The 24,285-nt window shown below is 57.7% G+C and overlaps 2 protein-coding genes and 2 long non-coding RNA genes across 10 annotated transcripts; 2 read left to right on the plus strand and 2 right to left on the minus strand.

Annotated features, from left to right (window-relative positions):
* Positions 1 to 1,990: 1,990 nt before the first annotated feature.
* LOC140900911 (F-box/WD repeat-containing protein 9-like) lies at positions 1,991 to 12,843 on the plus strand. Of its 4 annotated transcripts, none has more exons than XM_073318892.1 (11): positions 1,991 to 2,424; positions 4,723 to 5,151; positions 6,135 to 6,274; positions 6,849 to 7,010; positions 7,558 to 7,670; positions 8,698 to 8,789; positions 8,995 to 9,143; positions 10,305 to 10,418; positions 11,019 to 11,108; positions 11,628 to 11,693; positions 12,090 to 12,843. In XM_073318892.1, exons 2-11 carry the CDS (start codon positions 4,725 to 4,727, stop codon positions 12,162 to 12,164), a joined length of 1,428 nt encoding a protein of 475 aa, XP_073174993.1. In that variant the 5' UTR covers positions 1,991 to 2,424; positions 4,723 to 4,724; the 3' UTR covers positions 12,165 to 12,843. The 4 variants fall into 4 exon arrangements, with proteins under 4 accessions (XP_073174993.1, XP_073174996.1, XP_073174995.1 ...); XM_073318895.1 differs by having other exon boundaries at positions 1,993 to 2,424; positions 6,882 to 7,010; XM_073318894.1 differs by lacking the exon at positions 1,991 to 2,424 and adding an exon at positions 2,432 to 2,633.
* Positions 5,778 to 10,245, minus strand: LOC140900918 (uncharacterized). Its single transcript, XR_012155747.1, has 3 exons — positions 9,812 to 10,245; positions 8,515 to 9,203; positions 5,778 to 6,591 (listed from the first exon to the last, which is right to left on the minus strand). It is a non-coding gene; the product is annotated as an uncharacterized lncRNA (long non-coding RNA).
* LOC140900917 (uncharacterized) lies at positions 10,543 to 19,713 on the minus strand. Of its 4 annotated transcripts, none has more exons than XR_012155745.1 (4): positions 18,960 to 19,713; positions 17,506 to 17,611; positions 15,787 to 16,528; positions 10,543 to 14,188 (listed from the first exon to the last, which is right to left on the minus strand). It is a non-coding gene; the product is annotated as an uncharacterized lncRNA (long non-coding RNA). The 4 variants fall into 4 exon arrangements; XR_012155743.1 differs by having other exon boundaries at positions 18,952 to 19,713; XR_012155744.1 differs by having other exon boundaries at positions 15,979 to 16,528; positions 18,952 to 19,708.
* On the plus strand, positions 19,411 to 24,277 carry LOC140900916 (WD repeat domain-containing protein 83-like). The gene is made up of 9 exons (XM_073318904.1): positions 19,411 to 20,018; positions 20,461 to 20,581; positions 20,969 to 21,074; positions 21,659 to 21,698; positions 21,812 to 21,947; positions 22,281 to 22,348; positions 23,278 to 23,386; positions 23,863 to 23,977; positions 24,109 to 24,277. Exons 1-9 carry the CDS (start codon positions 19,916 to 19,918, stop codon positions 24,262 to 24,264), a joined length of 954 nt encoding a protein of 317 aa, XP_073175005.1. The 5' UTR covers positions 19,411 to 19,915; the 3' UTR covers positions 24,265 to 24,277.
* The last annotated feature ends 8 nt before the right edge of the window (positions 24,278 to 24,285 follow it).

Genomic DNA, 24,285 nt, shown 5'->3' on the forward strand with positions numbered 1-24,285 from the left:
AGTGACCACTCCCCTTACAATGACAGGTTTCAGAGTAACAGCCGTGTTAGTCTGTATTCGTAAAAAGAAGAGGAGTACTTGTGGCACCTTAGAGACTAACCAATTTATTTGAGCATGAGCTTTCGTGAGCTACAGCTCACTTCATCGGATTCCGATGAAGTGAGCTGTAGCTCACGAAAGCTCATGCTCAAATAAATTGGTTAGTCTCTAAGGTGCCACAAGTACTCCTCTTCTTTTTTCTCCTTACAATGTGTATGATAATCAAGGTGGGCCATTTCCAGCACAAATCCAGGGTTTAACAAGAACGTCGGGGGGGGGGGGGGGGGAGGAAAAACCAAGGAGAAATAGGTTAGCTTGCATAATGACTTAGTCACTCCCAGTCTCTATTCAAGCCTAAGTTAATTGTATCAAATTTGCAAATGAATTTCAACTCAACAGTTTCTTGCTGGAGTTTGGATTTGAAGTTTTTTTGTTGTAATATCACAACTTTCATGTCTGTAATCGCGTGACCAGAGAGATTGAAGTGTTCTCTGACTGCTTTATGAATGTTATAATTCTTGACATCTGATTTGTGTCCATTTATTCTTTTACGTAGAGACTGTCTAGTTTGACCAATGTACATGGCAGAGGGGCATTGCTGGCACATGATGGCATATATCACATTGGTGGATGTGCAGGTGAACGAGCCTCTGATAGTGTGGCTGATGTTCTTAGGCCCTGTGATGGTGTCCCCTGAATAGATATGTGGGCACAGTTGGCAACGGGCTTTGTTGCAAGGATAGGTTCCTGGATTAGTGGTTCTGTTGTGTGGTATGTGGTTGCAGGTGAGTATTTGCTTCAGGTTGGGGGTCTGTCTGTAGGCAAGGACTGGCCTGTCTCCCAAGATTTGTGAGAGTGTTGGGTCATCCTTCAGGATACGTTGTAGATCCTTAATAATGTGTTGGAGGGGTTTTAGTTGGGGGCTGAAGGTGATGGCTAGTGGCATTCTGTCATTTTCTTTGTTAGGCCTGTCCTGTAGTAGGAGACTTCTGGGAACTCTTCTGGCTCTATCAATCTGTTTCTTCACTTCCGCAGATGGGTATTGTAGTTGTAAGAATGCTTGATAGAGATGTTGTAGGTGTTTGTCTCTGTCAGAGGGATTGGAGCAAATGTTGTATCGCAGAGCTTGGCTGTAGACGATGGATCGTGTGGTGTGGTCAGAGTGAAAGCTGGAGGCATGTAGGTAGGAATAGCGGTCAGTAGGTTTCCGGTATAGGGTGGTGTTTATGTGACCATCGTTTATTAGCACTGTAGTGTCCAGGAAGTGGATCTCTTGTGTGGACTGGACCAGGCTGAGGTTGATGGTGGGATGGAAATTGTTGAAATCATGGTGGAATTCCTCAAGGGCTTCTTTTCCATGGGTCCAGATGATGATGATGTCATCAATATAGGGCAAGTAGAGTTGTTAAACCCTGGATTTGTGCTGGAAATGGCCCAACTTGATTCTCATACACACTGTAAGGAGAGTGATCACTTTTAGATAAGCTATTAGCAGCAGGAGTGTGGGGTGGGAGGAGGTATTTTTTCATGCTTTGTGTGTATATAAAAAGATCTTCTACACTTTCCACAGTATGCGTCCGATGAAGTGAGCTGTAGCTCATGAAAGCTTATGCTCAAATAAATTGGTTAGTCTCTAAGGTGCCCCACGTACTCCTTTTCTTTTTACTTAAGTTCCGTGCTTCTATTTCCCATCTCAAAAATAGAGCATGAGGATAACTTTTTAGAGTGTGGTCACAATGAGGCCAGCTTCCCAAAGCACTTAACGGCCTTCAGTGCTGCCCTGCTTCCTTGGCCTGCTTCTGGATTTGCAAGAGGCAGCCAGGAGCCCAGCTCGCTGGTTACCGGGGGGGGTGAGTGGGGTGTTACAGGTGCTTCCTTGGCTGCTGGGGGGTGGGCTCCCCAGGTGTGACGGTTGGGGGTAGGGTCTGGGACAGCCTCGGGCAGGGCAGACCCAGCCCTGGTCTGTCTCAGAGAGGAGCTGGGGTGGGCAGCCCAGCTGGGGCCTGGCTCCTGCCACGCTGCCCCTGGGAGGGCTGGGGGGTGGCTGGCTGGGGGTGTACGAAGCCTGTTGCCCAAGGCTGGGGAAGACACATGCTGTGATGTCATAAGAGGGTTATGTCATCCCTATGATGTCACATGAATGCCTTGACGTCATGACACGGGGGGGGTCTATGAACCAGACCTTGCCGAGGATGATCTCACCCCCAGGAAGGGCGGTCACGTGAGGAGGAGGGGCGGGCAGTACTTCCGCTGTGTGACGTCATCTTCCGGCGCTGGAAGCCGCCTCCCCTGTGACGCTGGGGGCGGAGGCGCCGGATCCGGAAGTGGAGAGCAAGAGGAGGCGGGGCTCCGCTGTCAGAGGGAGCGGTTCGGCCCCCGCCGGGGGTAAGAAGGGGGGCGGGGCGGGGCAGGGCCAGGCTGGTCCCGGGGGCGGCGGCTTCGTTCATTGCCCCTCCCCCGCCGGCCTGAGCCGCCTCCGCGCTGCCCCCGGTCCGAGCTCTGCCCCGGCTGCAGCCAGCCCCTGGGCGGCGCCCCTGGACCGGGCCCGGGCCCCCAGGTCTCTGCAGGACCCCCCGAGCCAGCCGGGCCCCCAGGTCTCTGCGGGGGGGGGCGATACCCCCCCCCGAGCCAGCCGGGCCCCCAGGTCTCTGCGGGGGGGGCGATACCCCCCCCCGAGCCAGCCGGGCCCCCAGGTCTCTGCGGGGGGGGCGATACCCCCCCCCCGAGCCAGCCGGGCCCCCAGGTCTCTGCAGGACCCCCCGAGCCAGCCGGGCCCCCAGGTCTCTGCGGGGGGGGGGCGACCCCCCCCTGAGCCAGCCGGGCCCCCAGGTCTCTGCAGGACCCCCCCCGAGCCAGCCGGGCCCCCAGGTCTCTGCAGGACCCCCCCCGAGCCAGCCGGGCCCCCAGGTCTCTGCGGGGGGGGGCGACCCCCCCCGAGCCAGCCGGGCCCCCAGGTCTCTGCGGGGGGGGGGGCGACCCCCCCCCGAGCCAGCCGGGCCCCCAGGTCTCTGCACGACCCCCCCCGAGCCAGCCGGGCCCCCAGGTCTCTGCGGGGGGGGGCGACCCCCCCCCGAGCCAGCCGGGCCCCCAGGTCTCTGCACGACCCCCCCCGAGCCAGCCGGGCCCCCAGGTCTCTGCGGGGGGGGGGGGGGGCGACCCCCCCCCCCGAGCCAGCCAGGCCCAGGGCCCTAACTCTGTGGGGCCAGAGGCCTAGGAATCCGAGTCAGGCCCTGTCTCTCCTGGCTCCCTGCAGCAAATCTAGCCTAGCCCAGCCAGCCTCCTGCGGGTGGCCTGTGCGCTCACCCCTCCAGCGGCACAGGCAGGTCAGTCACCTGGCTGTAGCATCTGAATGCCCTTCGGTTAGCGCCCAGAGGCGGAGGTAAACCATGGGCCATCCTGGCCAAGCCGGGCCCATCAGCAAAGCTGCTGTGGAATCCATCCCTGTCTGTCTCCTTGTCAGCCCCAAGCGAAAGCTTCTCTGGCTCCCCAGAGGCCAGCCCTTCTCCCTGACACCTGTCCCCTTCGTTCTCCAGCTGGGGCTTTTGCTCCACATCCTGGGGGAGGGGGGATCTCCTCCTTCTTGGTTTCTAGGTGTGACTGTTTTAGCCTTTGGGGTTCCTGTTGTCTTTCCAGCTTCCCCATAGATATGGCTCAGTTTCAGCCGTCCTTCAGTGACCCATTCATCCCACCCCAGAGAGTTAGATCACGTCCTTCCCATCACATCCTGCCCCAAACAGCAGATAACCCTTTCGTACCACTCTGGGTAGCAAGGCAAATACATAGGGCACCTGAGGTACACGTAGGAATCAAACAAATATTACAGAAAATTCCTACTTTGTCAGAGAGGGCATCTGAGAGAATGGGCTCTCTGCAAACTCAGGCACTGTTGCTGTGTCGGTCACACTTGGGGCAAGAGCCCCATCTCAGGGTTATGAGCTCAGGCTCTTTGCAGACTCCGGCAGTGTTACAGTCAGGGCATGTGTTGAAGGTTTTCTTTGCAATCACAACAGCTGAAGACCTTAATTAATTAATGATGAAAGCTGAGATTCTGGAGAACAATTGAGAAGTCTGTCAGTCCTCACTTCTCCTTTTCTCCCATATTTTGGGAAACATTGGAGAACAAGAGGATGGGAAGCTGAGGAAATAGGGCTGTGGGTCTGAGCTGGTACAGCAGGTGGATGCAATGGTGGGTCTAGAGGGACCATAGTAGAGAAATGCAGAACTGGAATGAACACCTGGAAATTCAAGCCAGACACATGCAAATGAGAAATTAGACACTGATTTTTGAGAGGGAAGATAATGAACCATTAGAACAGACTCTGAAGGAAGTGGTGGATTCTCCATCTTGTCTTGTTTTCCAGTCAGGTTGTCTTTCTGAAAGATGCTTTAGCCAAACACAAGTTACTGGGGTCACTGAATGGCCTGCGATCTACAGGAGGTCAGGCTAGATGATCTAATGATCGCTTCTGGCCTTAAACTCCAACCCTGAGCACATACAGCTACCGGATGAGCTGGCAGAATGAAAGGGACTGGTGGACTGAACCTGTCCCTTACTGTATCGGCTGCATGGGGTAGAATGGCCAATGTTATGCTCTGCTCTATATGATAGATGAGGCTCAATGATATGCTCTACTGGTTTCTATGCTGCGCTTGCCACTCTCACTGTCTCTACTGCTTCTGCAGCCATGGACCTGGCACCAAGCTCCTCCGAGGACCCCCAAGGCTCCGACAATGACTCCGACGCAGAGAACAAGGTTGATCCAGACACGCAGGCTCAGGAATACATCGACCGCATCCTCAGCTCTGCTCAGCCCAGCCACAAGGCCCAGTGCCCACCTCCCGAGTCACTGTCTGTAGGGCCCAGGGCCCAGGCATCGGAGCACAGGTCTCCCCTCGAGCTGAAGAAGTCTCCTGCAAGCGACAACGTGACCTCTGGGCTGTTAGCCCTCCCTCTGGAGCTGATCCTGGAGATCTGCTCTTACCTGGAAGCCAGGTTTGTTCTCGAGGTCTTGCCCTTGGTCTGTCGGACCCTCAGGGATATTGTGCAGGACCCAGTGACCTGGAGGATTCGCCTTCAGAAGAGGATCAGTGGGTGTTACCCGGTGGTGGAAGGTAGATGTCCATTGGACTTTCTTCATTGGAGGTGGGACTTGGAGGAGAGACAAGGGCTGAGCACGGGACTGTGGGCCAGGGATCTACTGTAGGACCAGACGCTATTTCATGAGCCTCAGAGGGGTTCCCCTGTTAACTCTACAACCTTGAGAGTTAGTTGCTGCTGGTTAGAACTGTGCGAGGAGGGTAACGATAACTCCAGAGTCCTATCCCCAGCTGTTAGGGCAGGGGGCTGGGATTCGTGACTCCTGGGTTCCATCCCCAGCTCCAGAAGGGAGTCTAGTGGTTACAGTGGAGGGGGGCACTCGGAATCAGGACACCTGACTTCTGTTCCCTGCTTTGCAGCTGACGTCACTATGTGATCCTGGCCAAGTCCCCTCCCTGCTTTGCCTTGGCTTCACCTCTGTAATGGCAGTAGCTCCCCCGGTCTTCCTTGGAGTGGGGGCTGGGGAGTGGAAGCTAGAGATTTGCCTAGTTTTACAAGAGGTGACACAAAAACCACTAGCGAAGTCAGTACACACTAAAATTTCGCACAGACAATGACTTGTTTCTACTGCTTTATAGACTATACACTGAAATGTAAGTACAATATTTCCATTCCAATGGATTTATTTTATAATTCTCTGATAAAAATGAGAAAGCAAGCCATTGTTCAGTAACAGTGGGGCTGTGACACTTTGGTATTTTTATGTCTGATTGTGTAAGCAAGTCATTTTAAAGTGAGGTGAAGCTTTGGGGTACGCAAGACAAATCAGACTCCTGAAAGGGCTACAGTAGCCTGGAAAGATTGAGAGCCGCTACCCTGAAGAAAGCGATTTTTACACAGCCCCATCTTGACCTGGTGCAGGAGATGGGGAGTGGCTGTAGGATCAAAGCTCCCAGCAGTTTTGGAAGCCCCAGATTCCCTATCCACCCAGGCTATGGGATGCCCAGAGCGGGACACCCCTCACCCTGATCTATGTGATCTCTTCCTTTCTACACAGAGGAGGACTTCGACTGGCCGGTTGCCTGCATGGAGCTGGAGGAGCATCTCAGACACTGGGCTTGTGATGACAGGAGAACAGAGTACTTCTCCCTCACCAACGGCCACTTCGCTTCCATCGACTCCGTTCTGCTCTTGCAGGTGACATCCGATTTCCTCCTTTGCTGGCTATTGGTGTCTGGTGGCGGGGGTGGGGTGGGGCTTGAGAGTGTGGACTTCTGGGTTCTACTTCTGGCTGTGGGAGGGAAGGGTGTGAGGTCTAGTGAGGTAAAGCAGAGTCAGGACTCCTGGGTTCTATTTCTGGGTTTAACAGCTGCTGATCTCTAATCATGAGACGCAGCTGTTGGCTGGAGTAAGCATGGAAGACTCTTCCCATGTACGGTTGGTTGTGGTGGTGGTATCTTCCGAGCCCTGTTAACTAGGGCGGCTCCGCACATTGGTCTCTGGCTCCAGGAGCTCTGTAGGGTGAGAGTAGGTGATACTTTTACATGTATCTGAGCGGCTCACATCATGTGCACAGGGGTAAACTGAGACATCGACCAGGGAAGTGACTTTCCAGCAGTCATGTAGCAAATTGTTGGCAGAGTCAAGAGTAGAACCCAGGAGTCCTGACATCCAGCCTTGCCCTGCTCTAACCTCTGAGTCCCTGCCTCTGAGTGTCCCATCATCTCTTTGCTCCTGTACCAATGACTGACCAGTTTTTCCCATTTCAAAGGACCCGTGGCCAGTCTGTCTCCTTCTCTTGCAGGGTGGGGCTCTCTGTGTCTCAGGCTCCCGGGATCGGAACGTCAACCTGTGGGATCTGCGGGAGCTGGGCCAGTCCCCGGACAAGGTGCTGGTGAAAGCACTGGGCACGGAGCGCAACGGGACACACAAGGTGGGAACCTGACCTTCAATCTCCCGGGGCAGGGAGGAGTCTGACCAGGCTTCCTCTGAGCTGGAGAAAGGCACCAATGGCACTCTGTCCCCAGCATGGGTATGCCGAAGCAGCTGGAGAGCGAGCTGTCCCCCAGCCCTTGCTGTTGCCATGACGAGGGGAGCTAATTGGTGCCACTATCCCTGAGATGGGGGTTTTGTTCTGGGGATGCCAGGCCTGCTGAGACCCCTGGACAGGAAATGTCCCCTGGCCCAGTCCCCCCTTCCCTGTGCCCTCTTTGCCCACGCCTGTGCTGAATGTGAGCTTTCTTCCTCCCTTCTGTTGGGTTGGATGAAGCTGGGACAGCGTGTCTAGTGACTGGCACAGGAATGGGGCACTGGGACCTCTTGTGTTCATGTCCCTACTCTGTGCTTCAGTTCCCCTGTCTGTACAATGGGGTTAACTCTGTGTATTGCAGGGAGCCTGGGGGGCTAAAGGGCTTTGGAGAAAGACACCAGGAAAGGGCAGCCTCCTACTTTAACCCTTTTCTCTCCCTTTCCCGCTGCAGGGCTGGGTGTGGTCACTGGCTTCAAGAGACAACAAGGTGTGCTCAGGCTCCTGGGACAGCACGGTGAAACTGTGGGACATAGAGGCCAACGGGCAGCAGTTTGGGGAGATCAGGTACCATTTCCCCTCCTCCCCCTGCACCACGGACCCTCCAGGAAGCGACCCCAGCCTGGTTCCCACCAGCTCCTCCTTCGGCCGCATGGCTGGTGCTCCCAGCTGCCTCCCTGCCTCTGCCTCTTGGGAGAGGGAGACCTTGGAGAGTCTCAGCCACCAGTGGAATCTGCAGTGCCTTAGAGACTGGGGTTGGGGCAGCCATCCTCGGTGGAGAGGGGAGGAGATGGTGCTGCTGGGCAGAGTCTAGACCAGAGTACCGAAGTGGGGGAGGCCAAGGGCTCAGGCCGGGGAAGTGGGCTGAAGCTGGGGACTGTCAGGTGAGAAGCCATTCCTTTGCATCTCCCTCCGTGGCTCACTACAACTTGGCTCTGCTCTCTGCAGTCCCTGCCAGACAGACTGTCTCCTAGAAGACCACATCATGGGCTTAAAATGCAGCTGGGGGGCAGGTGGATCATTTGAGAGCAAAGAAGATCAATGGAGACTGCTGCTTGGCAGGAGAGGAGGGAGGGTGCAATGGTTGGGGCGCTGGCCTGGCATACAAGAGAGCAGGATTCAGCACAGAGTCTAGTGGAACCTCGGGCCAGTCACTTAGGGACAGCTTTTTAAAGAGATCTCAGTGCCTAACTCCCAGTGAGATCCAGAGGCGTTAGGTGCCTAGGTACCTGTAAAAATCTGGCCCTCATTTCCCCACACATACAGTAGGGTTAACTGCACGGCCCCACACAACGGGGTTAGTGAGGATACATGCATTAAAGATTGGGAGGTGCTCCGACATTACGGTAATGTGGGAGAAGCCCAGATGCGAGGCGCTCAGATATTACGGTAATGGGGATCTGATAAATACCTTCGGGAGGAGCAGCAGAGGAGAAGGGTCTCGTGCAGACGTCATCGCGATCCCGCCCAGAGGCTGGGCACAGAGGGACCAAAGGCCTTGGGCATACTAGCCCTGGGGGGGTGACGACTGCGAGGCTCATCCTGAAGGATCATATTTGTTCTCCCTTCGCTGTCTTGTCTCCCCAACTCCCAGTGGGAAAGCTCCCGTGCTGTGTCTCTCCTACCTGCCCGACATCCTGGTCACCGGGACCTACGACAAGAAGGTGACGGTGTACGACCCGCGAGGTTAGTGTCTGCTTTTGGATCGAGGCTCCAGCTGTTGGTTGAGCTCATCCCTGCACCCCTGAGCCCAGCAGGCCCAATGCAGTGGGGCTACGTGGGAGGGTAATTGACCCAGGGCACAGTGCAGGCATCACCTGGCTAGGACCCACAGTCTCCCCAGCAGAGCTCTGTCCCGGCAAAGATCTTGATGCCGTTCCCTTCCTGGCAGCTACCCAGGCCCCATTGAAGAGCCGCAAGCTCCACTCCAGTGCCGTCCTGTCCCTTGTGGCCGATGAGCATTTCATCATCTCAGGCAGTGAGGACCGGACGCTGGTCATCTTCGACCGCCGGGCCAATAGCGTCCTCCAGAGGCTGCAGGTGGGTGGCCAGAGCGGGTGACTATTCTCCCTCCTACCTGCTGAAGGCAGTGGAGGTTGCCTGGAATCACCATGGAGAGGAGGGAGATGGGAGTTTGTAGGCGCTCCCTACCTGAGGACATTTTGGGGGAGGAGAATATGTAATCCTTAGAGAGTCCCTGACCCAACTGGTTGCATCTGAAGGAGGGTGTGAGGTGCAGGGAGTCAGGCCTCCTGGGTTCTATCCCCAGCTCTGAGAGGGCAGTGGGGTCTCGTGGTTAGAGCAGGTGGGGCTGGGAGTCAGGACTCCTGAGTCTGCCACCATAGGCGCTGAATTCTACTCATGCTGGTGGCTGCTCGACCACCCGCCCGTCCAGACTCCACCCCTGCCCTGTCCCCATTCTGACCCCTTTCCCAAATCCCCACCCCGGCTTAGCCTTCTACCCTGAGTCTGCCACTGTCCTGCTCCTCCCCCCTCCCTCCCGGATCTTCCTATACTGCCAAACAGCTGTTTGGCGGCAGCAAATGCTGGGAGGTAGGCAGAGAAGCAGGGATGCAGCGCACTCAGGGGAGGAGGCGGATGAGGAGGGGGGGGCGGGAGGGGATCTTGGCTGCCAGTGGGTGCAGAGCACCCACTAATTTTTCCCTGAGCACACACGGAGTCGGGGCTTATGTCTGCCAGTGACGTACTGTTTGACTTCTGGCAAGTCAGTCGCTGTGCCTCGGTTTCCCTAGATGTACAGTGGGGTAACACATGCCTCCTTCGTAGAGGAAGGGTTGTGGTGCTTAATGGCGTGGAAGCACTTCTAGCTCCTCCTGCCAGATTAACCAGGCATTCTGCTCATTCACCAGCAATGAGGGAGGCTGCACTGTAAGAAACAGACTGGTATTAAACACGCTGCAGGGCTGGTGTCCCAGGCTGAACCTCTGTGGCTTGCGGGTCCCCCCCATTCTAGGTCCCCCTGAAACCTGAGCCTCTTTCTCCTGTTCCACTCATCAGGCCTCTGTTGTCTGTGACATGTGATGTCCTGCGGGGAACCAGGAAACAGGCAGCCTGATGCAGTCCAATGTCAAGGAACTCCTTTAGAATAGGCAGAGAGTGTTGTGTGATCCGCTCCCCCCCCCATACACCGATCCACCCCCAGAGCTGTGCCATCCTCTCTTTGCTCCTTTCCTTCCCCAGCTGGAATCCTACCTGCTCTCCATGTCCTACCAGGGGACGCAGCTGTGGGCCGGGGACAACCAGGGACGACTCTACGTCTTTGAAAACAGAGGAGGCGGCTTCCAGCACCTCCGGGTATGCAGGCCTCCCCTGATCTGGGGCTGGACAGAGGGATGGAGGCTTGCTAAGCATTACGTCTGTTTTCCCCCCGCCCCCTTTCACCCCAGGGTGAAATCCAGGTCCTGCCGGGCCAGGATTTCACCCCAGAGGATTAACACCAGGGCTGCTGCTTGTTTACCTGCCTGCAGCTTGGGGCTGTGAACTCAGCCACTGTCAGTTTCACTTGAGGGCTCTCCTCCGTGAACCCCATGCTGGATGGGTCTCGATTCCCCATGCCCTGGAGGGCAGAGGAGATGGTTCTCAATGACCCATTTGCTACTTGCTACTGGTGGGGCCAGATGAATACCGAAAATACCTAGATTTCCATGGGGTCCTGGTGTGATCTGACCTGCGACACCCTAGACTGGGCCCTCCGAAGCACCTTGGAGTGGGATCCCCTAGTCGGGCTTGGATGCATATGCGTGAGAGTCCCCAGCATGAAGGTGATGGGTTAGGAACAGAGAGATGCATGGGACCCACACAGGCTAGCAACAGAGGGGTGCCTTGGCTTTCACCCCTGTGGTGAGCCCCAGCTGGAGGTATGCAGAGGGCTTACTGTCTCTTTCCTCCCCACAGTACTTTGACGTGGGTCACCGGTCCCAGATCACTGGGGTCTGGCACTCTCTGGGCACTCTGTACACGACCTCCACTGACAAGACCCTGCGGGTAAGGTCCATGCTTCCCTAGCAATCCTACCCCCACCCCACTCCTTACTCATAGAGGCTGGGAGCCAGGAACACCCGAGTCCTAACCCCAGCTCTGTGACTTTGGCTGCAAGCCACTTTCCTTGTCTGTGCCTCAGTTTCCCCACATGGGGGAAGAGAGGTAATTCCTGCTTTCTGGAGGGTTCTGAGGATTGTGTCTTGGCCCTTGGAAGAGCCCTCTGCACACTCAGCTTCATCCCCTGAACATGCTTCTCTATAATGCGAACAGCAAGGATTGTGCAAATAGGGCATTTCCGATTCCAAGTCAATAGCAGCCTCGTCTGGGCCTGGAATCTGCCTACCCCACTTCCGGCCACCCGTAGCCAGTCCCAGGGTAGCTGCGTCAATGGAGCCCCCTAGTGCTGATGAGCAAAGAACCAGTGGGCCCTCCTAAAAATAGCACAGAGAGGGGCTCCCCCCATTCCTCCCCATGGATTCACCCGGCCCTGGGCAACCTCCCCCATGAGTTTTCTCTTTCCAGATACACGTTCCGACGGACCCGCCTCACACTATCTGTTCACAGACGCACAACAACGTGCTGAATGGGGTAAGGAGGGGCGCTCGGACTCCGAACTGGGGGACGAGGGTGCCTGAGCTTTCTGCCCTCCCAGCCAGCTTGTCTGTTGTGGGGGAATGTCCATGTGGAATCCTCTCTCTCTCCTCGGCTCTCTTCCTTTGGCCAGGGCGGGCCACCACTCAGATCAGCCAGTGGGGGCACTCCCTTGCGCACAGGGGAGAGACCGTGCTGCCCCGAGGAGTGAATCTGAGGCCGTGCTGAATGCTGGACGTTTTGTCCTTGTGGCTGAACTCAGGGCGGGGGCAGGGTGTATTTAGCAGGAACCCTGGAGCTGGTCCCCTGGCCTCTCAGCTTGAAACGGCCTCAGTCCCCGGTTCCTGTCGCGCCTGTTTACACCCACCCCTCCGTTCCCGGCTTCCCCCGCAGGTCAGCGCAGAAGGCAACATTGTAGTAGCTGCCTCCGGGGGCCTGTCCTTGGAAATCTGGAGGCTCGATGCCTGATGGGAGGCCTGGATCCGCAGAGCCACGTCTTGCAGCTGCGGCCCCAGAGGGAGGTGCTGCACCCGGGGACCGTGTTCCCGCCCAGGGGAGGGGCCAGAGTTCCAGCATTTGTTTGTTCGTTGTTCTTTGGAAGAGGCCCGAGGAGCTGGGAGGTCAAAGCTGAGCTGAGCCTGAGCTCGCCCTGGTGCTGCCGTTCCCAGAGCGATTTCCATGCCTGAGTTTCCAGAGGGATCAGAGCCTGGCCAGCCTTTCCCTGCTAGACGCACTGACTTAGCTCTCTCTGGCTCACATTCTTCCACCGCTGTCCCCTTTTCCACCCTCTGGGCTCCTTCGTTATCACAATCCTGGCCTGACTGCCAGGCGGCCTGTGCTACTTATCTGTCTACCTCCCACCTGCTTTTCCACGGCGCAGGGCTCTTGCTGCTGCTCCTTCGAGGCCAGTTCCCAAAATCTCTCAGGTCACAGCGTGGGAGGGGATGGCCATAAGGGGTCAGAACCAGTAACCATCCAACCCAGCTCCACACAGCCTGAGGGTGCTCCTGCTAAAGGTTGAGGAAAACAGACGCAAGGGCTGACCAGATCGAAACGGAGTCCAGAGCTGATGTGTAACTTACAGGGACTCAGTTGAGACGCACGTTCTAATGTTGTTGATTAAACTATTCTGCCAGACAGGATCTGATTAGAGATGTCAGTGGATTTTTATCCCCTTCCCAGTGAAATCACGTGTTTAGTTTTAAATTCAATCCCTGTAGCCTTGAAAATCCAGGCACGGCGGCTTCCTCCCGGCACCAGCCAAGTAGGAGACGAAAAGACCCAGGCTAGCTTCGATCTGTAAGCTAAGTGAAGCGCTTGGCACTGGGGGGAACTGGGCTGCAGATGCTTTATTAGGAGGGGTGTTTTGATAGCATCAGCCATGATCAGGGCCCCAGGGGTTGCACAAACACACAGTGAGACGGTCCTGGCTTCGAAGAGCTCACTGTCAAAATGGACAAAACGCAATTTGAGGTTCCTGGGTCTGATCCAGTCCAGGTCAGGGGGGATCTAGGGGCCTTACTGCCTGTGTGCAATGAGCTGGCACGGCCGGGCCCAGTACCCAACAGAACCGGCTGCCATCACTGACTGGGCTCCCTGGAACGGCAGGCTGTAGCTGTCTGTCTACCAGGCCCTTATCACTGTAGTAACCCAGTGCTTCCCAGTCCCCCTCCTGGGAAGATGAGGAAACTGAGGCACGGGGGAGTGGAAGTGAGTTGCCCAGGGTCACACACGGAGTCGGTGGCGGAGTTGGGCATCCATCTCCCCAGGGAGGGGGGCTGAGAACGGAATGACCCACTGGGTCTTAGCTCCTCCCCCTTGTGCTCACCCCCAACGCGGGTTCCTCCGGCCAGGGATGAGGCAGCTTAGTAGAGTGGGGTCAGCTTGTCCAGTGGCCAGTCTGCTCCCCAGCCCCAGGGGGATGGAGTGAATGGGGACCCCAAGGGCAGCAGGGCTGCTAGGCCGGCTTGTCCCTGGGGCTGGCCAGCCCTGCCCTGCAGTCAGGCCTGGCCTGGCTCCCCTTCCCCATGCTGTGTGCAGAGGCTGTAACTGACGAGGGGATTGCTGTACCTGGGGGAGAGCCTGGCTGCGTTGAAAGCGATGGTAAAGCTCCCCCGGCTACAGCAGGGCCACGCTTTTCCCCCAACTCCCTGCTCCTCCTCTCGCCTGATTTACACCAGGAGGGATCGGGCCCCAGGGGTCAGACAGTCTCCTGCTCTCTGCACACAGAGCCTGCGCTGACCTGGATGTGGGGAGGGGAGCAGGGTGATAGGGTGGGACACAGCAGGAACCCCATCATGCCCCCTCCGAGCCTGCTCCCCTCTTCAGAGGCTGCTCCCTGGTGTCTGCATCGAGCTGGAGGTCCAGGGTCCTCACAGGATGCTGCAGGTTTTCTTGTCTCTGAAGGGGTTGGCAGAGGCAGGGACACCGGTCAGCAGTGGGTCGCTCTGGGCCTGGCAGTACTGCAGCAGCTCACTGGCTGCCTGGGAGACCTAGAGCGGGAGAGAAGGCAGCTGAGCAAAGCCAAACAGCGGGGTGAGGGGGGTCAGGGCTAGTGGTTAGAGCAGGGAGCACTGGGAGTCAGGACTCCTGGGTTCTGTTCCCAGATCTAGGAGGGAAGTGAGAGTCAGGACCTTATCCTGCGGGGCTTCCCAGAGATGGGGACAAAACCCAGGAGTCCTGGTTCCCAGCACCCTCCCTGGAAGGGGAGAAGGGTCTAGTGGCTAGAGCAGGGGAGTGCTGGGAACCAGGACTCCCTGGTTCTATCCCTGTCTCGGGGAGGTCCTGGAGTGCGAGTTCGTGATTCCCACCCCCTTGCTCTAACCACTGGAGCCTGCTGTCCTCCCAGAGCTGGCAACAGAACCCAGGTGTCCTGTCATCCAGCCCACAACCCCAGCCAGGTTGCCACCACAAAGCACCATCTCGCTGAGGGGGAAACCAACTCTGGGCAGAGTGAGCCCAGGGTAAGCTTTACGTAAGGGCCTGGCGCAGGTCGGTGCCAGCCGGGGCGGCCCCGTGTCAGCAGAGCTGAAAGAGGCCAGGAGCCTCCACGCCCCCCGCAATGTTCCACCACCTCCTCCTGACTTTCCCATCTTCCCCTGATGCTCCCCCCAGCTCCCACACCAGGCACTGGCACAAGCCCCCCCCCCGACATTCCCATGCTCCCCCCAGCTCACAACCTCCCCACCTTTGCCCCCTGCCCGTGGACACCTCTCCTAGCTCCCAACAAATCCCACCCCACCCACCTCCATCTAGCCCCCTCCCAAAACTGATTCCCCCATTGACAGCAGGCCTGAGGGCAGGGAGTGGGGAGGGCTGGGGCGACCCCGTCCCAGGGCGCCAGTCTCTAGGGCAGGGATCTCAAACTCAATTGACCCCAGAGCCAGTCCTCAAATCCTCCCAACGGGCCAATAATGTTACTCATGCCGCCCAGAACCTGCCCGCCACCTGACTAAGGCTCTGGGAGGGAGTTTTGGGGGGGGAAAGGGGTCTAGGGTGCAGGCTCTGGGAGGGAGTTTGGGGTTGGGGCGGGGGCGGCGCTTACTTGGGGCTCAAAGGTGGGGTGGGCTCGGGGGCCTCCACGTGCTGCTGCCCCCAGGCACCAGTCCCATAACTTCCCACAGGCTGCGGGGGCAGCATGCGGAGGCAGAAACCCGCCCCGGGGCCGCAGGGAGGGGCTGGCTGACACGTGTAGCAAGCAGGCAGACGCCACTCAGGTCCACTGCACTGCCAGGGCCCCTGGCCATTTTAAATTGCTTGGGGGGGGAGCTCCGGGGGGCGGCAGGTGGGGCCAAGGGAGAGACCCAGCCCCAAAACTGCTGGAGCCCCGCAGGCCACATTGGGGAGGTTCGCGGTCCACAGATGGCCCGCAGGCCACGACTTTGAGACCCCTGCTCTAGGGGATGCCTCCTAAGAGCCAATGAGTGTGGGGCTCCCCCAGTGGTGGGCACTGTGGCCTGGAGTGAATCTCCCAGGGAGCTGAGGCTGGCCGCTTTGTGTGGGGATGGGGGCCAGCTGTGCTTTACGCTGTCACCAGGACCCTTGAGGGCTGGGGCGAGGTTTACACCACCCCACCCCTCCGTCCACATGCCTGCTGAATCTGAAGCCTCAGCCCTTCTCTGTGAAACGGTGCGAGTGCTTCCTAATAACCACGTTCCAGGCTCAAACCCCCAGCCTTTCGCTGCTAGCCTCGGGGGTCAACTATAGCCTGCAGCATCCTGCTGGTTTGAAGCGAAAGTGTGTATTGATCTAGTGCTGGTGAAAAGGTGCCAACAGAACAAACCTCTGAGACTTAAGTCCTCTGTCCAGAGTAGATGCAACGTGGCCAGGAGCCAGCTTAAGCTTCCCCCTTATGCCATCCTCCCAGTGGGCGAGGACCCCACCCAGCAGAGAGCAATCTCTATGGCCGAGTCAACACTTGGCCTCTGTACTGTCAACAAGTCAGTTAGTGCCAGTCATGGTGAATTATTTTTACAATGGGGACTCTCGGAAACTGGACTGAGACCCACAAATATCAGTTCGATGGTAGGTACTTTCAGCCCCTATGAAATCGATGACAAAGAGATGAAAGGCACCATCCTACATGCGCACAGATTATTTTTTTAAACCAAAGCTCCTACAGCAACAACCCATTTATTTTGATAGCCGAGTGTTACAACACACTGCTTGTACAAACAGATGGTTCTAGTGTGTGAATCCTTCCTCTCTGCCGACAGCGACTCTCTGGGATTTGCAAGAAGGAGTTGTGCAATGAGCTGTAATCTCTTCACCAAGGCGGGGACATGGGTTGGGGATTCTGGAGATAGGACATCACCACAGCAGAGATAGACAACCTGAATCCAGAGGAAGAAAATCAATCATTTTAAAAAACAACCAACCATGAGGTTTTTTTATTATTTCAATATCCACCGTCATGTCTGGGTCTTGTACAGCATTAGCATGTTGGTGAACAATTCCCAGGGATTCCAAAGTACTTGCTTTCTCAACCATGCATACGAGGATTGCTCACCCACCCCGAAATGGAGCCACCTCTACAGTGGAAGGCAGCAGTCACTTAACATCAAACACTGTTCCAGTTTTTTGACAGATGAAGAATTTTTCATCCAACTGGAACTGCAGTGTAGGTATTTAAGGAAACAGACTGTAGGTTCCAGAATTGGGAATTGGTCAGGACATGGGTTCACAGCTCAGCTTTTAGGAAAAGATGCCATGGAATTTAATATCCAAGAACGAACGAGAGCTCAGTTTTAGATCTCATTCAAACGATGGCACCTTCAACAGACCAGCCCTCTAGCACCAAAGCACCACTCTAGGTCTCCCCCTCATCCATCCCCCAAATCATTTAACATAGGCTCTGAAATCCCTGTCACTGGAGGTTTTTAAGAACAGGTTATTTGTCAGGGACGGTCTTGGCATACTTAATCCTGCCTCAGTGGGCTGGGGGGACATGCACAAAGCGGGAGGGTCTTGGAGCCCAGGCTCCCACCTGAGCGGGAACGTCTGCACTCCTATTCTTAGCCCTGCGGCTGAGCCAACTGATCTGGTTCTGAGACTCGGTGCCGTGGGATTTTCTTTGCAATTCAGATAGACACTAGGTGATCTCCTGAGGTCCCTCCTTGCCCAGCATTTCTAGGATTCTGTGAAAGAGCAGCCAGTTGGTTAAGGGAACAGGCACGGTGAGGCTATGGAGTGCTGCAACGCCCAGCTGCACAGATGTCCTTTATAATAAAGAGCAGGCATCTCATGTTTGCGTCACCCTAGAAGGCATCTTATCTATGCAAGAGCTAATGTTCATGCCTTTCCTGCGCACCTTAAGCATTAAGCCGCACATGCTGAAAATCATCCCCAGCAGGTTCATGTAATCTGGAGTGGGATCTTCCAGCGTGGGGTTGTTCTCTGTAGACGGAGGCTTGTACCTACAAAGCAAGCGTGAAATGGCATGTTAGGAGAGAGAGGAGGGAGTGTTAACTCACGCTTGGAAACTATTAGCCCTCTTCTCCATAGGTAACGTGAAGATAAACAGGGATCTGCAGGGGTGCGGAATGGGATAAGGGGCCTTTCATCTCCAGGTCACTGGTATCAGGCCAGCCCTAGCTTAAGCAGACTGGGTGGCTCAGGATGGGGATAAGGAATCAGACATGGGGGTTTTCTCATCTAGAGCAGTGGTTCATATCCACCCCCAGGCCTGAGCAGCTTAGTACACCAGGGAATGAGATTTGGAGCCTTTCACCTCCATTAACCAGGTCTAATGCAGGTAGAGAGGGACCTAAAGTCAGTCCCAACTGAGGTCAGTTCATGGGAAATGAGGTGGCAGGTTTCCGGTTGGTTGTGATTGGTGAAGGGGGTGGTGGTGTCTTGGGAACAAGAATAACCTGGGGTGAGAGATGCCAGTATCTCCACTTCCCTGCTCTCTGCCATAACCCTCTGACAACTGGCCAGATTCCTGCCACCCACCCCTCGGGGTCCCGCTGGGCAACCCCACCGGACACAGACCCCGCGGCGATCACCCGCCCCTCGGGGTCCCGCTGGGCAACCCCACCAGACACAGACCCCGCGGCGATCACCCGCCCCTCGGGGTCCCGCTGGCCAACCCCACCGGACACAGACCCCACGACGATCACCCACCCCTCGGGGTCCCGCTGGCCAACCCCACCGGACACAGACCCCGCGGCGATCACCCGCCCCTCGGGGTCCCGCTGGCCAACCCCACCGGACACAGACCCCGCGACGATCACCCGCCCCTCGGGGTCCCGCTGGCCAACCCCACCGGACACAGACCCCGCGGCGATCACCCGCCCCTCGGGGTCCCGCTGGCCAACCCCACCGGACACAGACCCCGCGGCGATCACCCCTTCCCATTTAACAGGAGAATTTGCCCTGCCCCAAGGCTTTGGCTGTCAAGGGGCTGCCATGTGGAGCTCGCTGGCCGCTCGTCCCTCGGGGGCACGCTCCAGCCTTCCCTATGGGGCAGCGCCGTGGCCTCACGACGGGGCCCCAGGGCTGCCAGGCTCAGGGGTTCTCACACCTCTGTCCTGGTGACCCCCTGTCACGGAGCAAGCCTCGGAGTGCGACCCCCGCGCTGGAAACACCGTTTATCTGTTGAACCCCGTTATAAATGCTGGAGGCCCGGTGGGGGGGAGCTGACAGCTCGCGCCCCGCCCCGTGTAATAACCCCCCGTTTGAGACCCCCTGACCCGCACCCCCCCACCCGTCCCGGCCCGTCCCGTCCCGTCCCGTCCCGTCCCGGCCCGCTCACCTCAGCACCTTGTTGGGCCGCCGGGGGTCGCTTATGCTGTTGCCGGACATTTGCTCCCGGGGGGCGCGGATCGGTGTAACACCCCGCGGCCCGCAGCAATGGTTCCGGGACACCCCCCGCCCCCCGCGCCTGGCCGGGGCGAGCCGGTCCCCGAGCCTGGCCCCACGGCGGGTGGGGGACGAGGCGGGGCCGACAACGAGCCCTGCACCCCGCGGCGGGTCCCGCTGGGAGCAGGTGGGGCCAAGCGGGGCGGAACCAAGGGAGCCGGAACCTGCGGGGCCAGGGGACGGGAATGGGAGGCGGACACAGAGGCCCCTCTCCCCGGTGCTGCGTGGGGGAGAGGAAGCAAAGGGGGGGCCTGGGGCTGGGGGGTGAGTGAGACTGATGGGCTGGGGAGGGCTCTGGGGGCTCGGGAGCGTATAGGGGGATGATTGAGCCTTAATAGGCTGGGGAGGCTACGGGGGTTGGAAGGAGACTAAGGAACTGGGGGCTGTAGGGGGCTCTGTAGGCGCAAGGCTGGGGAGGCCACGGGGGTCTCTGCAAGAGCTGGGTTGAAGGGCGCTGCACACAGCTCTATAGGGGATGGCTCCAAATGTCTGCAGCTCCATAAGGCTCCCTGGGTCTTAATAGGATGACCTCTGTGTCCCCAACCGCGCATCGAACCCAGCCACGGCCTAGATCTAGCGGGGGTTGGATTTTCCCTTTCCCTGCCTCCTGTGGCAGCAACAGGCACCAAATCACTTTCCTGTTGTTTCCTTAGCCAGGGCGGCACCAACCGCTTCCCCGAGCTTGTGAGCGAGTGTCTCCGGCCCCCAGGGAGACATCCCTAAAGCTGGAGTGTGGTGAGAGATTTGTAACCTGCCCCAGCTGACCCCTATTGTATCTTGTCCCCCCACCCCCATGCTTACAGAGTCCAGATCTCCCAGATTTAGCCACCATAGGTACAGGCCGCTTGGGTCCCATCATGGCGTTTCCTGAACCGAAGCCCAAGAAGCCAGAGCTGCCAAAGAGGCTGGTGCAGAATCTGGAGTGCAAACAGGGAGCGGTCAGGGCAGTGAGGTTTAATGGTGAGTGTGTCCTCACGGGCCCTGTGAAGTGAGTCAGTGGGGTCTAGTGGTTGAAATGAGGGCCAGCACTCCTGGATTCTGTTCTCAGCTCTGGGAGGGGAGTGAGGTCTAGTGGTTAGAGCAGCGAAGTCAGACCCGTGCGGGGCGTTTCGAGCCCTGTTGATGCCAGCAGATGTCAAAGAGTTCAGACTGTTAATGTGTTGCTTATTGTTGTGTCCTGGTGGGAATGAGGATGTGTCTTAGTGGAGATCTGCCCTTAGTTTCTTCCATCATTTTGGGGGTTGGCTTGGAGGGGGCAGCTGGGAGAGCATGCATGGGACTAGCAGAGCAAGAGGACAGCAGGGAGAAGAGCACTGCTGTGGGTGGAAATGCTGGATGTGCGGCTGGTGCCTGTGTGGGCTATGCTGTCCCTTTGCATCATTCTCTGTCCTGTCTCCCACAGTGGATGGAAATTACTGTCTCACCTGCGGAAGCGACAAGTCCCTGAAGCTGTGGAACCCCCACAAGGGGACGCTCCTGAAGACCTACAGCGGCCATGGCTACGAAGTGTTGGACGCGGCTGGGTAAGGGCAGGGGATGGACTTCACTTGACTCGTAACCCAAGGCACTTCAGGATCATACCACTTTAGAATGTTTAGCATGCAAGTGGTTGGAGGAGGTGGGGAAGGGTAATAGCGGAGTGAGGACTCCGGGGTTCCATCCCCACCTCTGGGAGGGAGTGGTTTTCAGTGGGTTGCGTAGGAGGGACACTGTTGGGAGTCAGGACTCCGGGTTTGCAGTGTGGCACATCCCCACCTTGTGCCTCAGTTTCCACCTATCTGTAAAACGGTGACAGCAACCCCAACATGCCAAAGGGATGCAAAGCCTCATAGATGCACGTCTGTAACCTCCCCCTGAGGTGTCGGATCCCCATGATAAAACCTAACCTTGTCTCTCTGCTTCCCCCACAGCTCTTTCGACAACAGCCAGCTCTGCTCCTGCGGGGCCGACAAAACAGTCGTCCTGTGGGATGTAGCCAGTGGGCAGGTGATCCGCAAGTTCAGAGGTCACGCAGGGGTGAGGCCCATTTGGTTACTGCAGTGCTGCCCGGGTTGGGGGGTGCTGCAGGCTGATGTCAGCTGGCCTGTACATGTGGGGAATGACTTGGTTGGGTGTGGGGAGGCGCCAGGGGAGGCCCAGCTACTCTGTCCCTACAGGTGTAGCTGGCTGCCCCATTGCTTATTACATCAGGCCAGGGAGGCTCCCTTGCTCTCAGCCAGTGGGTGTGACAGATGGTGACCCTTTGTGCGTGCTACCAGGGTGGGGACTGAATCGAGGTGGTGCTGCCTAGGGAGCGCATAGACAGGTGAAGCAACTAAGTGTGGGCAAGGGGGGAGGGTTTTAGGATGGTGAAGCAGCTCAGGGTTACATTGAGTTGCTTGTAGGGAGCGTTGGGAGGGGAGATGGGGGGGGCTGTGGGGAAGCTGCAGTCAGGTTCAGGAGGGGCTGAGGGGATCAGTGTGGCTTGGGGGAGATGCTAAGGAGCTGGGGTGATTGCTCGGGGGGTGGCCCAGCGACTGCAGGGAGAGCACTCGAGGGCCACGCACCGTGTGCTGAACTTGGCCCCGGCTGTCCTTCCTGACCTGTCTCTCCATCCACAGAAGGTGAACTGCGTGCAGTTCAACGAGGAGGCCACCGTCAGGTAAGCAGACCGGCTCCGAATCCCCAGCTGACTCATTGCGAGTCCTTCAGGAAGTCCGTGGACTGGCAGGGCTAGATCCGGCCAGGCTGTTACTCCGAATCTGCTCTGTGCTCTCTCCTAGGCTCAATTGATTCCAGCGTCCGCTGCTGGGACTGCCGCTCACGCAGACCCGACCCAATCCAGATCCTGGACGAAGCCAAGGACGGGGTGTCCAGCCTGAAAGTGTCGGATTACGAGATCCTCTCTGGGTGAGGGGCGCTGCGTCAGGGAGGGGGCCGTAGACCCAAGTGTGAGTTAGAAGAGCCAGAGCCCCCAGGACCCAGACCAAACAACCTTCATCAGGTTAGGGAGAGGCAGGTAACCTTCCCCACCAGGGATGTGCCGTCTCACGTTTGACCCTTGTGGGTTGCCATATTCGGGAATGGAGCTGATTCAGGGGCTTGACTCCCCCCTTCTCCAGCTATATTCCCAGGAGCTGCCCTGGGAGCACCCCAGCTGGGCCTGGGCAGTGTGTGTGTTGGAGGACTGGGCATCACATCCTCTGTACTTGCCCTGTAACCCCTCCCCCGTTGTCCCCCCAGCTCCGTGGATGGCCGCGTCCGGCGCTACGACCTGCGTGCAGGGGAGCTGTACTCGGATTACGTTGGAAGTAAGTGAGAGAAAACAGCTACCGCTGGGAGCCCTAGCCACGGAGCCAAGGCCAGAAGGGGGTGTGGCGATCTTCTGGGCTGACTGCCTCCATAGCACAGGCCAGAGAACGTCCCTGGGTTCAGTCCTGCTTGTAGGAGACATCCCACCAGGACTTCAAAAAATCATAGAATCATAGAATATCAGGGTTGGAAGGGACCTCAGGAGGTCATCTAGTCCAACCCCCTGCTCAAAGCAGGACCAATCCCCAACTAAATCATCCCAGCCAGGGCTTTGTCAAGCCTGACCTTAAAAATATCTAAGGAAGGAGATTCCACCACCTCCCTAGGTAACGCATTCCAGTGTTTCACCACCGTCCTCGTGAAAAAGTTTTTCCTAATATCCATCCTAAACCTCCCCCACTGCAACTTGAGACCATTACTCCTTGTTCTGTCATCTGCTACCACTGAGAACAGTCTAGATCCATCCACTTGGAACCCCCTTTCAGGTAGTTGAAAGCAGCTGTCAAATCCCCCCTCATTTTTCTTCTCTGACTGATTAAGGGGTAGGGAATGGCCTCTAGGGGGCGCCAGTTCCAATGCTGCTCCAACATGGGAAACAGGCTGTCAGGGAATGTGACACAGGGACCTTCCCCGTTAGGGGCGCTGGTTCCGATCCAGCCCTAGGGGAGGCTGGCTGGCCTCGGGGGAATGGGGCACTGGCTCTGATGCAACCCCAGGGCAGGGGGCTGGCTGGAGAGGTGGGGGAAATGCAGCACTGGCTCTGATGCTTCCTGAGGGCAGGGGGCTGGCTGGCCCAGAGGGAATGGGGCGCTGGCTCTGATCCAGCCCCAGGACAGAGGGCAGGCTGGCTCAGCTTTTATGCAGCGCCCCACTCTGTGCCAACTCCTGGTTTCCATCACCTCCAGCATCTGCTGCTTTGTCCTTGCAGGTCCTGTCACCAGCGTGTGTTTCAGCAAGGACGGGCAGTGCACGCTGGCTGCCAGCCTGGACTCCACCCTGCGTCTGCTGGACAAGGACACCGGGGAGCTGCTGGGAGAGTATGTGACCCCCTTGCTTTCTGGCCAGGAGCAGTCATTGTTGGGGAGACACACACCCCCCCGTCGCAGAGCTGGGGCTTAATACGGGGGCTCAGCCAGTCCCTGGACCTTTGTTGCACCAGAGTCTCATGCTCGCTCTCTCTGGGGCAGCCCCTCCCTGAGTCTCGGGTCTCAGACAGACACCGCCTGCTCTGGAGGTCAGCGACTGACTCTGAGCTCCCCTCCAGCCGCTGCAGCCCCCTAGCCTAACCCCTCAGGCCCAGCCCCTTAAAGATATTTAGGCACCTGCCTCACTGAAATCCAGGGCCACTGGTCCCTCAGGAGGGGCCGCTCGCTGCACGAGGGCCCTGTACACAAGGAAAGGTGGCTTCGGGCCAGCCTGGGGCACAGCCCAGTGGTGTAATCCGGCTGGGGTACAGCAGGAGGGGTTCCCCGTTCTCCCCCATGCAGACCCTGTCTGGTCTATTCTGCTCTAGATACACCGGCCACAAGAACACAGCCTACAAGCTGGATTGCTGCCTGAGCGAGAAGGACACACACGTGACCAGCTGCTCGGAGGACGGGAAGGTGTATTTCTGGGACCTGGTTGAGGTGAGGGGGGGCTGTGCAGGGCAAGTCTAGCCTGCAGTGGGCAGAGGCCCCACTCCTTGCCGTGGGGGTCAGGCCATTCCTTTCCTAGCCGCCCGTGTCATTCTCACTGGGGGTCTTTCCTCCCCCCGCAGGGCTCCCTGATGCTGAGCCTGCCCGTTGGCAGAGGTGTGGTCCAGTCCCTGTCCTTCCACCCCAGCAAGCCTGGCCTGCTTACCGCCACTGAGGGGCGCGTGCAGTTCTGGAGAGAGGAGTCCCACGTGGTAGAGGAGCAGCCACCAGGCTGTTAAGCTGGAGCATTGGGCATACCT

The sequence above is a fragment of the Lepidochelys kempii genome, chromosome 20 (genome assembly GCF_965140265.1).
Source record: "Lepidochelys kempii isolate rLepKem1 chromosome 20, rLepKem1.hap2, whole genome shotgun sequence".
Lineage (NCBI taxonomy): Eukaryota > Metazoa > Chordata > Testudines > Cheloniidae > Lepidochelys > Lepidochelys kempii.

Bases quoted from the DNA above. Each gene is read 5' to 3' on its own strand.
- LOC140900916 (XM_073318904.1), top strand. From the start codon at position 19,916: ATGGCGTTTCCTGAACCGAAGCCCAAGAAGCCAGAGCTGCCAAAGAGG. The intron at 20,582-20,968 runs GTAAGGGCAGGG...CTTCCCCCACAG, and splicing joins GAAGTGTTGGACGCGGCTGG to CTCTTTCGACAACAGCCAGC. The intron at 21,948-22,280 runs GTGAGGGGCGCT...TTGTCCCCCCAG, and splicing joins GATTACGAGATCCTCTCTGG to CTCCGTGGATGGCCGCGTCC.
- LOC140900911 (XM_073318892.1), top strand. From the start codon at position 4,725: ATGGACCTGGCACCAAGCTCCTCCGAGGACCCCCAAGGCTCCGACAAT. The intron at 8,790-8,994 runs GTTAGTGTCTGC...CCTTCCTGGCAG, and splicing joins GACGGTGTACGACCCGCGAG to CTACCCAGGCCCCATTGAAG. The intron at 11,694-12,089 runs GTAAGGAGGGGC...CTTCCCCCGCAG, and splicing joins ACAACAACGTGCTGAATGGG to GTCAGCGCAGAAGGCAACAT.